Source organism: Metopolophium dirhodum, chromosome 1, assembly GCF_019925205.1.
Source record: "Metopolophium dirhodum isolate CAU chromosome 1, ASM1992520v1, whole genome shotgun sequence".
NCBI lineage: Eukaryota > Metazoa > Arthropoda > Insecta > Hemiptera > Aphididae > Metopolophium > Metopolophium dirhodum.
The window spans coordinates 143,071,770-143,089,288 of NC_083560.1; the positions used below are offsets into that span (position 1 = coordinate 143,071,770).

Consider the following 17,519-nt stretch of genomic DNA (forward strand, 5'->3'; position numbering starts at 1 on the left):
CACAGGAAAAATGCGACCAAAAAGTGGAATCCTTGGATGAAACTGGACTGAAACACCAACAACGCACTTTGAAAATATTATACACTAAATATTTTAAAATATTATTCCATTCGATGTTTTTATAAATGCTTAAAATTGTTGGTAGTGATAACGCACGCGTGACCTAGCAGAAATTTAAAAAAAAACGTACCTAATACCTATGAACCTATTATATGCCTATGTTCTACTTTTACCCAATCGATAAACTATAAACATGTAGGTTAGGGTGGTCCTTAATTTTAAACTTTCAAACTTTTTATTGAGCACCCCCAAATTTTGTTCATTACTATAAGAAAATAATTTGGGTTAAATTTGGTGATGATAACTGACTGTAGGTACGTAGGTACGTAGGACTGTAGGTACGATACATTATTGAGACTGTCCAATTCGTACGATAAGATAAAATGAATAACCTATAATATATAATAAAATATAACAACCTATATAGAGATACTGTATATTTATACCTAAAGGTATAGTATATTAATATATAATATTATATATTATTATATATATACTGTATAAGGTACTACGTATTTTAATGTTTTACGATTTTTTTATATGCACGTTATTTTATTCATTAAAACTTATAATAATAGCGTAGTGTATATAATTGTGTACCCATTATATATCTAATATATACCTATAAATTATATAATTTATTATTTCAACTAATAATGAGCGAGTTGCGAATATTATTCAATTTGATCAGACAAGAGAGACATCATAATATTAGTATTATATACCTATTAGGATCACAGTAAAAGATAAACGTAATAATTATATAATAAAATAATTTTTTGTAAGTACCTACCTAGTAGGTACCTACCTACCTATAGGTAAACATATTATAAAGTAGTTACCTATTGAATTTTATTTTGTATTTGGAAGTATTAATTCTAAAATTATATATATTTCTCTGTGAGCATGGTATTTATATGCTTTATTCATAATAAAATGGTATTTATATAATCTATTATATTATATAAATGCAGAAAAGTAGCGTGTCGACGAGGCGTATTTTTTAACCCTAAGGCCAAAAGTCACTGCAGGCTACAGTGGTGGAAATATTTGGTAATAGAACTTGTTTAAGTCATGTATCTTAATCTTACAAAAAGACTAACACCACGTTTTTAATTTTTGGTTCATTTCCCAATTTTATAGATAGTTTTTTGTGTTTCCTGAACATTATGAAAAATGGACGTATCTGGTTTTTGCACCGGGGCCTTCAATTGAATTTACATATATATTGTACCTACATATTTTGTACACATATAAAACATACATAATATATAGTGTACCTACCTATAGACATAATAATAATGTATAATTTAGGTTTAAATATAATTATATGGCTACATAATTCATAATTATTATTTATTAGATATATTGTTTTTCTGAGTGGTAAGAATCTATATGCCTATAATAACATATAGTAGCTATATTATATTATATTAATAAGAATTTGAATCTTGTATTAAAATTGTATTATCTATTCCTAGGTTATTTATATATAATTATTAAATTTGTATTATATTTATTTTATTTGTTTAATAAGACTATAGTTTATTATATTTTAATTATATATGTACTTATCTCTTTCTTTTTCATATATATTTTTGTTTCATCTCTATTGATCATAAAGTATTCCATTGCTTTGGCATTATAAAACATTATACTTGAATATTCATACTACCAGTAACATAATTTATATTTCTTAAATTAGAAAATTAAATATATTATGTATGAATAGTAATTATATATTATATAGTATAATTATATATTATAAACCTAGTATAATATATTATAGGCTTTCAAATATTTAACTAGGTACATAAAATGAATGCAGCTAGCAGTTATCGAACAGAGCGGAGAAAAATACAACAAGAGATGGAAATATTAGAAAATTTACTTGATGTAAATTTGTCAAATAGTTTAGAACCTCAATTTAATATTTCTCCAATTCAAGAAACGACCCAAGAAATTATTACTTTCAATAAAAGTGAAATTGATAATTTTGCTTCCAATAATTTGTATCCCTCAAAAAAGATCCCTCCAGAAGATGCAAGAGAAGACGGTGCATTGTGTTATAAGGATTTGCCTTCAAATACTTCAATAAATTATATTATTCCTAATGAAATGAATTATAGCAATGCAGTTTTATATGTTAATAAAGATGACATCAAAAAATCTCTTGGTGAGTGGGCCGTTGATTGTAATGTTCCTCAAAGCACAGTAAACAGGCTTTTGAGTGTCTTAAAATATAAAGCACAACTTACATACCTACCAAAAGATTGTCGAACATTATTAAAATCAACATCTACAAAGGTTTTAAATATAAGAGAAGTAAAACCAGGAATATACTACCACTTTGGCATAAAAAAAGGTATCCAAAGATATTCATCGATTTTGTCTACTAATGAACAAATAAAGATTGCTAGGAAGTAGGAATATACTATGGAAATGAAAAACCACAAGACAGTAACGATTTCCTTTTAGACTTCATTACAGAAATCATAGATTTATCAATGAATGGGATCGTTATTAACAATGAAGTAAAAAAAGTTAAAATTAAACTAATGTGCTGTGATGCACCAGCGAAATCATTCGTACTACGTGTAAAGGGTCATTCTGGTTTTTTTTCTTGTACACAGCGTGATTACATAAACAACCGTGTTTGTTTTCCTTACGACAAAAATGGAAGTATGAAAAGATTACATCAAGACTATGTACAAATGAAGTATGAAGAGCACCACATATCATCTACCATATCATGTGTTACATCAAAATTTTTATAATCTACGAACCACTCTTTCCAATTTGTCATGTGGTCGCTCGCACCTGAGTCCACATACCATTTGTCTGAGTCGTCGATTCCTTCAATTTTTCTATGTACACCAATAAGCGCCAAACCGGAAGTTAATTTCTTTTCTTCTTGTTCCCTTTTGAATAACCTGCAGTCCCTTTTCCAGTGTCCTGGTTTTTTACAGTGGTTGCATTTTCCTGGTTTTGTATTATCATTTTTGTTCCCGTATTTTTTGTTCTTAATATACTTGCCTTTGTTTGCAGTCAAAGCAATACTTTCAGCACCATCGTTACGGACCTCCTGTCCTTGCACTTGTCGTGTTTCTTCCGCCATCAATCGAGTGGTTAACTGTTCTAGCGTTCTATTTGTACTATTCATTGAGTCCCATGCACTGTAGAAGTGCCTATAGCTATCAGGTAATGTCATCAAAATTGTTGTAATCAACATTGATTCTGAGATAGGTTCTCCCAATTGTTTTAGTTGTCTACTTAGATTTTCTAGTTTCGAAATATGACCGGCTATATTGTCCTTAGGATCCATTGTATAACGATAGAATTTTTGTTGTACTATTGTTATGCTTGTGTCCGACATCTGTTCGTACACACTAAGTAATTTGTTCCACATACCATTTGCTGTGTCACAGTTCATAATGTATTGTAGAGGTTGTTCATCTAGCGAAGTGACGATACATATTTGAGCCTTATTATCTGCCCTTTTCCATATTGAAAAATCAACACTATGCCTTTTTCTCGCTTCATCTTCAGTTTCATTACCGATTTTTGCTAAAATTGGTTTCTTTGATTTTCCTGTTACTACATCAAATTTTTTAGCTGCATTCGTGATAACCTTAATTTGAAATTTCCACATGTCCCAATTTGATGCATCTTTGAGTTTGTTGATTTTATATTGTTCGTTTTCCATATTTAAACAAAACGTACTTCGCGAATTATTATTGCTGTACACTGTCTGTACACAAAAAACACGCAATTCGTTAATCAATTATTATTTTACTAATTATTCACGACTTTAATATAAAGACCTTACTCTGGGCCCATAACCTGTTGAAGTACACCGATATACAGAAGTTAAAAGGTAAATAATAATATAATCGGATATATATATAATATAATAATAAGTATAATGATACGATGTACAATAGTGTTACCAGGCGTAATATAAATCAACGACTAACTATGTATACCCGGCTACATTACGCAGGTCATATATGCTGTAGTATATAAAAATGTATAGTCAGCGTCTGATGAACTACAGTGTGAATATATTACTTATACACTACATTATATAGGGTGTATGTTTATAATTCTAACAGAATTAAACACAAATATGCTAATACTTACTTCTCATTTTAATATTTTAATTTTTGTGTAAAATAAAAACAACCGTGATAATTAAAAACAGGCTGTAACAATTATAAATATAATAATATAACATATTTATATGTTTCATAACACTTATGTATATAATACGAACTCTACCTTATGTACGATTAACTGCTGATCGATACTTTAATATTAAAACAAACACACACACATAATTGCAAGGGTTATGACCAACACACACCATGGATTAGTAAAGCAGTTCACTATACACTTCATATCTCAATACACACTACGACTATGTATGACTACGATACAGTCACATATTATAATAGAACATAGCTTAGGTATATTATATTTGCGAGTATTATTATTATTTGTCAGTGCTTAGTAGACAATAAACCATAATTATAACTGAAATGGAATCCTAGTAATTTAAATATATTATTTAAGATTCTGATATCTACATATCTGCCCCTAACCTATGGTATTTATATCTATAGGATCCTACGATTTTCCCTGAATATATTATATTTAACTGCTCATCCCCCCCGATCATGATACAAAGTTTTTTTATTTATTGGTAATAAATAATAATGCTACATAAGGTTACACCACAGCCGCACAGTGGGAGGAATACGAGTTCTAGCCGGCCAAAATGTATAACATCAAAAAATTAACAAAATTAATGCATTAAATATTGGTTAATATAGTGTGTTTGATTTATTATTTTTAGAATACATTTTTTTTAGTTAATACAAAACAAATCTTAAAAACTCTTCAATATTATATCTAAGTAATACATTTTAAAATTAAGTCTAGTCACTACTACTTTCAGCTTCTTCTTCGTTAGACTCTTTATCTTTGGAGTTTTCAATATTCAATAAATGTATTGCTTCCGGAGGTAATTCAGTTGAAGATACTTTACTCTGAGGTCTTAACCCTGTTATTACTGGGTCAGATGTTATCAAAAGAAAGTTAAATAAATCTGTATTTGTGTTAACGCGCGACGATTTTCTTGTATGGTGTTCTCGCAATCGTATATAGTCTTTGTTCCGTGACTCTTGAGCTTCCTCAGATAACTGTCCAATAGGAACAAGGGCATATTTGATTGCTAAAGAGCCATGTATCAAAATTTTGTGTAGGCTTGGAGGCATACGGTACCAATTATATAACTTTACATAAAGTTTTGCAGTTTCTCTAGCATACTCATCAAATCTTTCGTAATTTATTTCATGACCACTAGAAATCACTGTTAATATAATTGAAAATTTATGGATTAAACGAACATCAACTCCTGTAATCTCAGAGACTCTTTCCGGGTTCTTAAAAAATCTTCGAGCAACATTCCCCGTATTTGATGTGCCCATACCCTGAACTACTCTGTCAACTTTTAAACCTAATTCTTCCCAAATACGAGATTGTATTTCTTTCTTTTTTTCTGAAATTAAAATTTTTTGTACAGCAGTTGTCCTTTTTGTCGTTGGAGCCGATTCCAATTTATATGCAATATGTAAAATGCACTCTAAAAATTTTATCCAGGCATGTAATGTGGATAAACCGTACTTAAAATTATCTTCATTGATTTTAAATTTGTGCATTTGGTCTAAATTGTTCATACTTGTAGGATTGCATTTACAAATAAAACAAACTTGGCTTGAAGATCCAGTTAAAGTGTTTATTACCTTGCCATCAATCATTGTCATTACCATTGTATAATTAATAGACACAACATTATTATTTATATTTAATTTGAGGGGTTTTAGTTCTGTAATTTCTTTTTCCACTTTTTCTACTTCATTTTTTGTTGTTTCTACCGTCTCTTTATTATACATAAATTGTATTGGTCTACAATAGCGTGTAGACGAAGGTGTTGGATTTTTCCATAAAATTGTATTTTCTTTTGAAATTGTTGTGGTCCCTGTAAGTCGCAATGGGACCAAAGAAAATAAAAAAACACTTGCGTCTGTTATATTTTGACCATTGAAAGTTTGGTGGTACTCACTATGACCAGAACTCCCATCACAACCCCACTTACATAACAAATTTAAATCGGTATAAACTTCTAGATTTTCAATATTATTAAAGTCAAGCGTTTCACATAATCTAGTCAGTGTATGATCTAACAAATGTTGAAGTGGGACAGAAGCTTTTTCTTCACTAATTTCTATGCCTTCAGGGTAACATCTTTCTTTTGCCAAACGAATGCGATCATAAGAAGGATAAATATTAGCTCCACGTTGTTTGGCCCCAAGTCTAGTTTTATGATATGCATCTTTCGTCATGCGTGTATCAACAATAAATGCTAGAGCCTCATCTTCGGTATAAGGCATAACAGTTTTAGAATAATTTTTACACATTTTTTTAATTTTAATTGCTCTACACGGAGAGTACTCAGTTACTTGTGACAATATGTGAGCAGCTGTACGCTTACCTTCAGAGTACAATGTACTTTTCGTAGCACTAATTAATGTCTCACTTGTTATCGTTTTCCTTAAATGTTCGGTTTCTCTACGTTTTGAACGTTCCCATAAATCAATAAATAATTTACGTGGCCTACCGCGACTTGTTGTTGGCTGGTAGACCATTTCATTCTTTGTTTTTATTGGAATGTTGAAATCTAATTGCAGCCAGATTTTATTTTTAACTAAAAATTTTGACATACACCAATTAGATGCTTTCCATTTTTTATTTACTGAACTACAAAATCCTTCAATTTTCCCCTTAACGCATTTTTCAAAGTCCTCATAAGAATCCCACTCTTCGCCTATTTTACTATACAAATACATGGTCAACGTATTGCGAACCTCACAAGAACTTGTATGGAAAGCAGATTCAGAATTTTTGAATACTTCAAATAAACAATTATTTTTAACTCTTTTTCCAGTGTCAGTTTTACCTTTAAGAAAAAACAAAAAGTTATTGTAATTAAAATCGTAATTCAAAAAGGGGCAAGTGTGAGCAACTTTCCGATATAGTATTATAAAGAAAATATAATTATGTATAATATAAAAATAACGGCAACCTCTAAGAGCTCCTAAATAATTGTTATACTCTATTATTTAGAATGAAAGTATAATTTCTTTAATTGTATGATATATATTCATATTTTTTTATTTTAACTAATGATATAAATACGAATTAATACACTTACCTAGTACTATATGTTGATCCATTTTTGATTTAGAAAACTAGAAAACTAGTTCTGTTCATATAAAATATCGAAAAACTGAAAAATATAATATACGCGCACACCATGTGGTAGACTGAAATTCATAAGTCTTTATGAATCATACCTACATTTATCGGCTCATTAGTTAATGATTATCGCATATTGCAGTATATTTGTTATCTTAAGATAAGTGGCAATAGATATTGAAGTTTATAGTCGCTGATTACGAAACTAAAATTTACTATTTTTGACCAGCTAAAAGTTTGATTACTCCCACTGTGAGCCGTCTCAATCAACATTCGCCAAACACCCCGCACCAGCACCATAACACTTATGTATATAATACGAACTCTACCTTATGTACGATTGACTGCTGATCGATACATTAATATTAAAACACGCACATAATTACAAGGGCTATGACCAACACACACCATGGATTAGTAAAGCAGTTCACTTTACATTTCATATCTCAATACACACTACGACTATGTATGACTACGATACAGTCACATATTATAATAGAACATAGCTTAGGTATATTATATTTGCGAGTATTATTATTATTTGTCAGTGCTTAGTAGACAATAAACCATAATTATAACTGAAATGGAATCCTAGTAATTTAAATATATTATTTAAGATTCTGATATCTACATATCTGCCCCTAACCTATGGTATTTATATCTATAGGATCCAACGATTCTCCCTGAATATATTATATTTAACTGCTCGTCCCCCGATCATGATACAAAGTTTTTTTATTTATTGGTAATAATGCTACATAAGGTTACACCACAGCCGTCTCAATCAACATTCGCCAAACACCCCGCACCAGCACCTACGCAATGTGAGACGTAGATTATTCTAATATTTATAGGAAATTAAATAATTTATATGAAACAAAAAGACATGATATATAAAAAGTATTTTCAATTATTAAAATAACATTAAGGTTTACAATAAATATTTACAAGGTTCTTACTTATCCATTAAATGGATTATAAAATTGTATCATTATCTGAGTAACATATATTTCTCGGTATTTCAACATCTTCTAGGTAATAATATATAAAAACGTATATGATGCCTCATCCATATTATATATCCAACGGTATATTAATTTTCATATCTCCTTTATACTTTCGAACCAACGGATACATTATGTATCAAACAACGTCTTGATCAATTGTTATGTAATACATCTGAGAAAAACAACTTTCATCAAGACTAGTCATGCATCGACATGTTTTTATGCTAATAAAACCTTAACTATTGTTAATCAATAATTGATATATTTTAAGAACGCATGAGAAAATCATACATGTAAAAGCCATATCACTTGTGTAATATTTATTTTTTACATTATATATCACACCTTGATCACTAATTCTTAATCATTACCTATCACTTATTCTTTATCCCTTGATCCTCTGATCTCGTGTTCTATATTGTTCATACCTGTGCATGAGAAAACACATACACGAACGCGCATACAACAACTTACATATTATCAATAACCTGACCGACATATATATATATATTAATTCATGCATGTACACAGGAAAAACACACACCATTACCAGTCACAGTCACCACCAACAAAACCCTTCCGACTCGAGCAAGACATATTTTTTCACGCTTACATATGAAAAAACGCATGTGTGCTTGCACATCAACAACTTACATATCACTCAAGTGACCGATGCGTATATTTTATCAGCACATACGTACAACAGTCATATCACTTGAGGGGCTATATTTTAGCCGAAAATATTAAATCCGACAGTATTATAGCCGACAGATATTACGGCCGACAGTATTTTAGCCAACAAATATTACGACCGACAGTATTTTAGCCGACAAATATTACAGCCGACAGTATTTTAGCCGACAAGTATTACGGCCGAAAAATATTTGCATCGAACCGTATTTTAGCCGACAAATATTTACGCAGAACCATATTTTAGCCAACAAATATTCGTGATAAGATATTATAGTTGAAAATATAAAATGATAAAGACCTGGGTTGAAAGACGGCGGCATAAAATGTGTTGCCAACATTTAATTTCTTAAAATTATATTTTTGTATGTGAGGTTTCATCATTGTTCCACTGAATGATAATTATTATATTATTTGATAATAATTATATTTTATTTAAACTATATACCACGATTTAAGATAATATACTATATATACTGTATATCTTAAATCGTGCTATATACCCATAGATAATAAAGATATCTTTATTATCTATGTATATACCACGGTTGTCGGGTTGTGGCTGCAACAGAATTACAGATTTTGAGAACAGAGAGACATAAATTTCTCGAATATTTAAAAATTAAATAACAGCGTTTTCAACATACAAATACAAAAATCTTAATATAAAATATCTAAAAACCTAACTACTGCTAATAAATTATAACTACAAGTTAGCAATACTAACTTAAAAATAAATAAATTAATATAATAATTGCTTAAGTTGTATACTACCGACGTACCTACCTAATACCTATTGGTTGTAACATCTTATAATACGTGTTTTGGGTATGACATTTAATTTTAAACTTTTAATTGAATTCTGATTGTATCAAATTTGTGATATTTGTGTTTTTAGACGGCTTATTATGCATAGATTACTATTACCACTACACTACCACCACACTCATTTGCAGGCCGTACTTCAAAATATTTTTAATATCACAAAAATATTGAGTTATAATGACACAGCCCACAAGTGTAGAACAAATTGGAAATGTATCCCTCATACAGATTTTTTACTGCTACTAAAATAAACATTATTATTTATATGTAATATTATACCTACTCAGCAACCTAATATTTTATAATTGGCAAGAAGACATACATTTGCACCACTAAACACATTATCTTTCTTGAATTACTGTTAGAAGCAATCATAATAAAATAAACCACTGAGTTTATAGTTTAAGTTAATTTTATTAAAAATATTATCAATTTCTTGTGTTAAATTAACAAAATTGTTTTAATACTACTTATATTAATTAAACAAACAAATCTGAATTATTTCAGTACACACTATGCTATGTTAATAACTATCAGGCACAGCATTAGAACTTTTTTGCAGGGGGTTCTGAGTGGTTCAGATACATTTTGTACATGAACAAAAACAGACTGGTTTTTTCATAAGATACAGTGATTACTAAAATGGTCTATGGTCGAAATACGTGCGATCATTTTTTCGCCCGTAATCGGAGTAGCAAAAAGTTGAAAAATACATTAAGTGATTATTCGTATAACCAGACGTTTTCTTATAGTATACGTCTGTATAACATTTTAAGTAATAAATATTTTGAACTTTTTTTCGCATTTATTTTAGTAGGCGTGTAGCTCATTATTTATTATTATAAATCGATAGGTATATAAGAATAACAAATTAAAACCTATAAAATAATAGATCAATACACTCTAATATATATATTTGAGCAAACAACACAACATTGGATATACATTTTGAAGTACTAGTACCTTCAATATGGGTTGTATCGTCTTGTAATCTTTGAGGCTCAATGCAGTTAATTAAAGACGATTGGGACGTACATAGGAATTTCCACAAATAGTCTGTTGTCAATTTTATTGTACCTATTACTTATAATATATTATTATTGTCGAGTGAAATATTATTATATAATTATGTTTACGTAGCATAATATTCACTATTCAGTCATCAGCGTACCGTTATCGTGTTCGTAGCGCAGTGCGTACATTAAAATTGTATTAATTCGATAGCTTTTAACGTTGTTATAAAGAAGTGTATTATGGATACAAAAAATAAAACCAGTGGTGCATTTAAGCGAAAACAGAGAAAACAAAGAGAAGAAATGAAACAAAAGTTGCCGAAAATGGATAAATTTTTAACTAAAACTAAATGTGATATAAGTACTGTTAGTACTGAAACGGAAAATGTTGACTCATCAGTATCGAATGAAAAATTGACAACACCCACGATAAAAGAACCTTTGGTCTCCGAATTATTTAAAATGTCCAATGACTTAGGTAATTTTATACACAAAAAATTAAATGATACTGAAAAACGACTTATTTTTGATATGGGACCATTAAAACCTTCAGGACCATTTCCAAAAGACCCTCATCAGGGCAACAGGAGTTTTTCTGAATCATATTATATTTTTCAAACTAAATATGGACCAGTTAACCGTTTTTGGCTATGTTATTCCCCATTGCTAGATGCAACCTATTGTCAACCGTGTTGGTTGTTTTCTTTGCAAAGAAGTACTTGGTGTACGGGTCTTCGAGACTGGAAGCACTTATCAGAAAGAATTAAGGAACATGGTTTTTCGAAAAACCATATTGAGGCATGTGCTGTATACGAAATGTGGCAAAAAAATATAAATATTGACAAAGATCTTGAAAATCAAATTCGTAAAGAAGCATCATTTTGGAGAATGGTTCTTCAAAGGTTATTTGATATTATAATTACTCTTGCAACTAATTCTTTGGCATTAAGAGGACATCGGGAGGATTTAAGTCTAGAAGGATATCACGGCAATTTTTTATCAGTTGTACAACTTGTCTCCAGATATGATCAAGTCCTAAATCAAGTTTTGGAAATGCCAAAAGGTAATGAAATGTTTTTAAATATTAATCATTTTAATTAACTGTAGTTATTTTTATTTATAGGATCAACGAGATATCTCAGTCCAACCGTTCAAAATGAAATGATTGAGTGTATAGGTAATACACTTGAAGGCCATTTGTTGGAAAACATTCGAGCATCGCCATTTTTCGCTATTATTATGAATACCACGCAAGATATAGCAAAAGTAGATCAGCTGAGCATTGTTGTAAGGTACGCAGCAATATCCAGGTCTGAAAATGGGCAGCCAGTTGATATAAAAGTAAAAGAAGTGTTTCTTGGTTTTTATGCTGTCACTAAGCATAGTGCTGTAGATTTAGTTAAACAGGTGATTACATTATTTTCCCATAAAAATCTTGATTTAAAAAAGTGTGTAGGCCAAGGTTATGATGGGGCAAGTGTAATGAGTGGTAGGTATAATAGCGTACAAAAGCATATTAAGGATATTCAACCAAACGCTGAGTATGTACATTGTGCCAGTCATAATTTAAATTTAGTAATAAACGATGCTGTTCGCGGTTGTATGGAAATACAGCATTTTTTCGTTACTTTACAAGAGCTGTATAACTTTTTGGGAAACAGTATTAAGCGCTGGGATCTGTTATCAAAATTTACAAGCGAATCTGAAGTCACTTTGAAAAAATTAAATCCGACAAGATGGTCTAGTAGGATAAATACAATAACTGCAGTTAAACTCCGGTTTTTTGATATTATTAAATGTCTATCTGAAATTGCTCTTAACTCAAAAAATGTTGACGAACGCAATGAAGCAGATAATATTAAAAAAAAAAATTGTTTAAATTTGAATTTGTGTTGCTTTGTGAATTCATGTACCATGTTTTAAACAACATAAATTATGCATCCAAAATTTTACAAAAAGTTGATATTGATTTGGATCAAGCAAGTAACGTTTTAGAAGAGACTAAAGACAAATTGAAAATGTACAGAAATGACTTTGAATCATTTTACAATAAGGCCACAGAAACTGCAAAAAAATATGATATTGATCTTTATTTTCAAGTAAAACGGCAAAGTAAAATTAAAAAACACTTTGACGAATTAGCTTCTGATCACCGATTTGGTAACAGAAAAGAGATATTTAAAATAACCATTTTTAATAATATATTGGACATAATTATCACTCAATTAAATACACGTTTTATTGGTATGAGTAAAGTCAACAAAATATTTGATTTTTTAACTCCAAAAGTATTACGTAGTATTGACGAAAGAACTCTGTTGCAAAAATGTGATCAGTTTCAAAGCAAGTATTCAGATGTAATAGGACCAAATTTTTCGCTCCAGTTTCTCAATGTTTACCATCGAACTTTTCCTGAATTAACTGAGACGTGTAATGTTTACCAGTTATGCAAGGATATAATAACCAAATTCGGAGTGATGGAATGTGATATAACAGAAGTGTTCATGGCAATTTTACTATTTTATACCATTCCTGTAACTTCAGCAGGAGCTGAAAGATCCTTCAGCAAACTAAAAATAATTAAAAATTATCTTAGAAATAGTACCGGACAAGATCGACTCAAATATTTATCATTGATTGCAGTTGAAAACAAAGCAGCTTCAAAATTGGATTTAAGTGAAGTGATAGATCAATTTGCTAATATTAAAGCTCGTAAAAGATTATAAATTTGATTTGATAGCCTTTATTTTATTTTATTTGATTAGATAGAATTAATAAATTAATAATGATAAAATGTTAATATTTAAAATTTGTTTTAGTAATTAAATGGATTTCCTTTTTATTTTGAGTATCAATTTATTATGTGTTTATTTAATAAACACATAATAATAAACTTTATTATTTTCATTAATGGTATTATAGAGGTATTTATATTTTAAACAACAATGTAACGTATAATGTGGTCTTTCCTATATACAGAATTAAGGGGCCTAATTTATTAATTGCCCCGGGGCCCATTCCCATCTTGTTACGCCACTGCCTAGTTAATAATTGAGATAAAAAAACTATAACTGGCTATCAAATGATCTAGGTACGCTTCTGCTTCGGTCCTTGAAGGTTTCATAACGATAGAACTTATATTGAATGATTTAGGTTTTCAATATAATACGAAATTGAAAAACCTATCTAAAAGCTTAAATCCTTCAATAAAAGTCCTATCGTTATGAAACCTTCGAGGATCGAAGCAGAAGCGTACCTAGATCATTTGATAGCCAGTAATAGTTTTTTTATCTCAATTATTAAGTAGGTAAATAAAGTGTTCAATATTTGAATTATTCAAAAAAAAAATTGGCGAGAAATTTTGTTTTTCTAATTTCTCAAACTTAAACACGATACACGGTTTTTTTGAGAACATAAATTTGATCTAGAGGTGTCACTGCATTGAGCCTCGAAGATTACAAGACGATACAATCAATCTACATGCTATTTTAACTGAATATGGACATTTTGTATACACCATATTATAATGTTCAAAATATTTATTGAAGAGTTGGAATATACCAATTATATTTTTTAGTCCATAATTGACAAATGTACAACATAGCAAAAACTGTTTTGCGTGGGTAAGAACCGAAAAAGAGAACTTTGGCTGTGTAATATCGATTTTATTTATTCGTTATCGGTTAGGTTATTAAAGTTTGAAAAATAAAGGATTTTGAAACAATAAGAACTTTTTTCGTATAAGTGATATCGAAAAAATAAAAACGATATTGCACAGCTAAAGTTCTCCTTTTCACGTGGTGAAAATTTCGTTTCTTAGTTATGTAACTTTCTCGGTTTATTCCCCGTGCCAACACGTTTTTGAGTAAGACAGAGACAACACAATATGCGGGTACGACGTCTAGACGTCTAGACTACTTTCGAAGTAATTAAATAATTATAATGTACAAGATGTTATGATTTGTATTTTTATAATTGTATTCCTCAAAATCGTTCAACTAGCGGCGTTTTTACTTATGACGGCAGTGTTATACAACAGTATTTGTATTCAGTGTATTCAACCTAAATATTGATTCATCGTAATTTGTTTCTACATTTTTGTACTTGTCATTTGATCATTTAAATACAATTCCATTTTACTTGATCATTTTTATTTAAATAAAATTTATTAAAATTATTTTACCTTGCTTTGCTTGCTTGTTTGTTTTATTTTTTTTTTTTGAATTGGAACACGAAGGATTTCACTATAAAATAAATAAAACTCGTGGAGGTAAACGGTAAGTCAAGATCAAATTTTCATTATTTTTTTTTTTATTAAAAAATTACAGTTATACATAACAAATGGTTAGTTAAAATGTTGTCCCTAACATAATTATTACAGTTACTATATCTGTGCTACACCTAATGTGTACTGCAAAGGCACAGCTATACAAATGGAAAATGGCACTATTATAGCTAAAAAATCTCACACTCATGAAGCTCATGGTCCAATGTTTAATGAGCAAGAAGTTATTAAACGTTTTAGGAGCACTTTGATTGAAAGATCAAAGACAGAGACTACGCCTCTAAAAGTTATATATGATGAAGAAATAGTTAGGTATGGGTGATTTATAATGTATTTTAAAATTGTTAAATGCAAACAATATTTTTATGAAACATAAATTTGATAGGAATCCGGATGCGGCTTTAGTGTATAGTTGGCCTACAGCGGAGTCTTCCATTCGGCAGTCGCGAAGAAGTGTTTGTCCAGCAGTACCATCCACATTACGCGAGTTAGGGGAATACTTGGATATGAATACTGATAGGTAAGATTATATATTAATAAAATTAAAAATTATTGATTGTTGTAATTTAAATATCTCATTTACAGGTATCAATGCAACTATAATTTTTACCAGGAATGGATAGTGGACAATGATGGAAAGTATAGCGTGATGTTTACGTTCCAAGAAATCATTAGTGCTGTAGTGCATCAGGGGGCCACGGAACTACACGCTGATGCAACGTTCAAAGTAGTGCCGTCAATGCCTCATTGTAGACAACTGTTTATGTTGCATTTGATCCTGCAAAATCACGTAAAAAATAATTATTAATTACCATTCATTTAAATTTATAAATTACAAATATTAAACTACCTACATGCATTTGTCTAGTCTGTTCCTGTATGCTTTGTATTGATGGAAGTAAAGACTGAGGCTGCATATAGGAAAGTTTTGGAAAGATTTTCTCGTAAATTTCCCGAAGTCAGACCATTGACAATCACGATTGACTTCGAAACTGCACTCCGCAACGTCTTCTCTGATGTATACCCTGAAGCGACAGTATCTTCGTGTTGGTTTCATTTTGTACAGGTTTGACATTTTTCTTGTTTCATTTATTTTATTTTAACATTCCCCATTAATTATAATTAAAGTAATTTATTATTAAAAATAAATTATTTAGAGTTTGCTGAAAAATATAAAGAAGATGGGCTACTCAAACCACGTACAACAGCACAGAGAAGCTAAAATGTGCTTGAGAATGTGTGCAGTATTAGCACTATTGCCTGCTCATCAGATCGAGCAGGGTTTTCAAGACATAAAAATGCATGCCCAAAATAATAGTGTTTTGATACCGAGATTTTTTACATATTTTACCAGGTAAATTGAGTATAATAATACACATGAGTTATATGTTTTATTATCATTGGAGAATAAAATGTTCTCAATACAACCTAATAGTTTCAATTTTATAGTTTTTGGCTAACTCGCAAAGGCCCAGAGTGTTTTTCGGTTTACAACCAACCACGCCGAACGAACAATAATGTGGAAAGTTTCCATTCGAATCTTAAACAGACTTTTCAAGTGTCACACCCAAATTTGTGGAGAATGTTGGGTAAGTTTTTTTTGATTTATTTTTCATATAAAAAAAAATATTGTTTATCATGGGGATACAAAATATAAATAGTATAAATCTCTTCAATTTCTGTTAGAATCTGAAAATAAATAAAAATTGGCTTTCATTAATAATAGTCAAGTCTTAGAATTATATATATTTCTAGTAACCCAGAAATAGCTATATACTTATAATATGTATTATGTATCCATGACCCATGTACCTAGGTTATAAGACATTTTACTTTATTTAATAATTTAGTAACTATATTTTGTGCATACTATTTGGCAGGATTGTAGAGCATATAAATCTAACACCTAACCTATGAATAGTAATTGTTAGTTTAAGACCAATGACTAAAATCGTAAATGTATGTAGATGTAGATTAATTAATATTACTAAATTACAATGAATGTCCTTTGGAAATAAATAACTGAAATCAAATTTTGTGTACGCCTAGATCACTTGAAAAATATATCCATTAAGCAGCATATTGTGATTAATCAATTGGCAGCAGGAATGGCTACAACACGAAACACAAAATTCAAATTTATTTTAAATAGCTTGCGTATAAAGCATGCAACAGCTCTACTTGCTACAGGAGCAATAACAATAAAAGAATTTTTGCTCCAGTGCTCACACTGTGTGGATGGATATCTCACCAGAGAACTAAATTGGCATGATGCTACCGATGGTTATTATTAATGGACAATAATTGTTTGAAAGTTTT

The 17,519-nt window shown here is 29.9% G+C and overlaps 2 protein-coding genes across 2 annotated transcripts in view; both read left to right on the plus strand.

The window, feature by feature from the left end:
- LOC132935139 (uncharacterized) overlaps positions 1-17,519 on the plus strand; it is a 494,638-nt gene that overhangs the window by 241,627 nt on the left and 235,492 nt on the right. The window lies entirely within an intron of this gene.
- On the plus strand, positions 15,566-17,494 carry LOC132932998 (uncharacterized). The gene is made up of 6 exons (XM_060999334.1): positions 15,566-15,720; positions 15,786-15,990; positions 16,069-16,266; positions 16,358-16,554; positions 16,650-16,789; positions 17,250-17,494. Exons 1-6 carry the CDS (start codon positions 15,566-15,568, stop codon positions 17,492-17,494), a joined length of 1,140 nt encoding a protein of 379 aa, XP_060855317.1.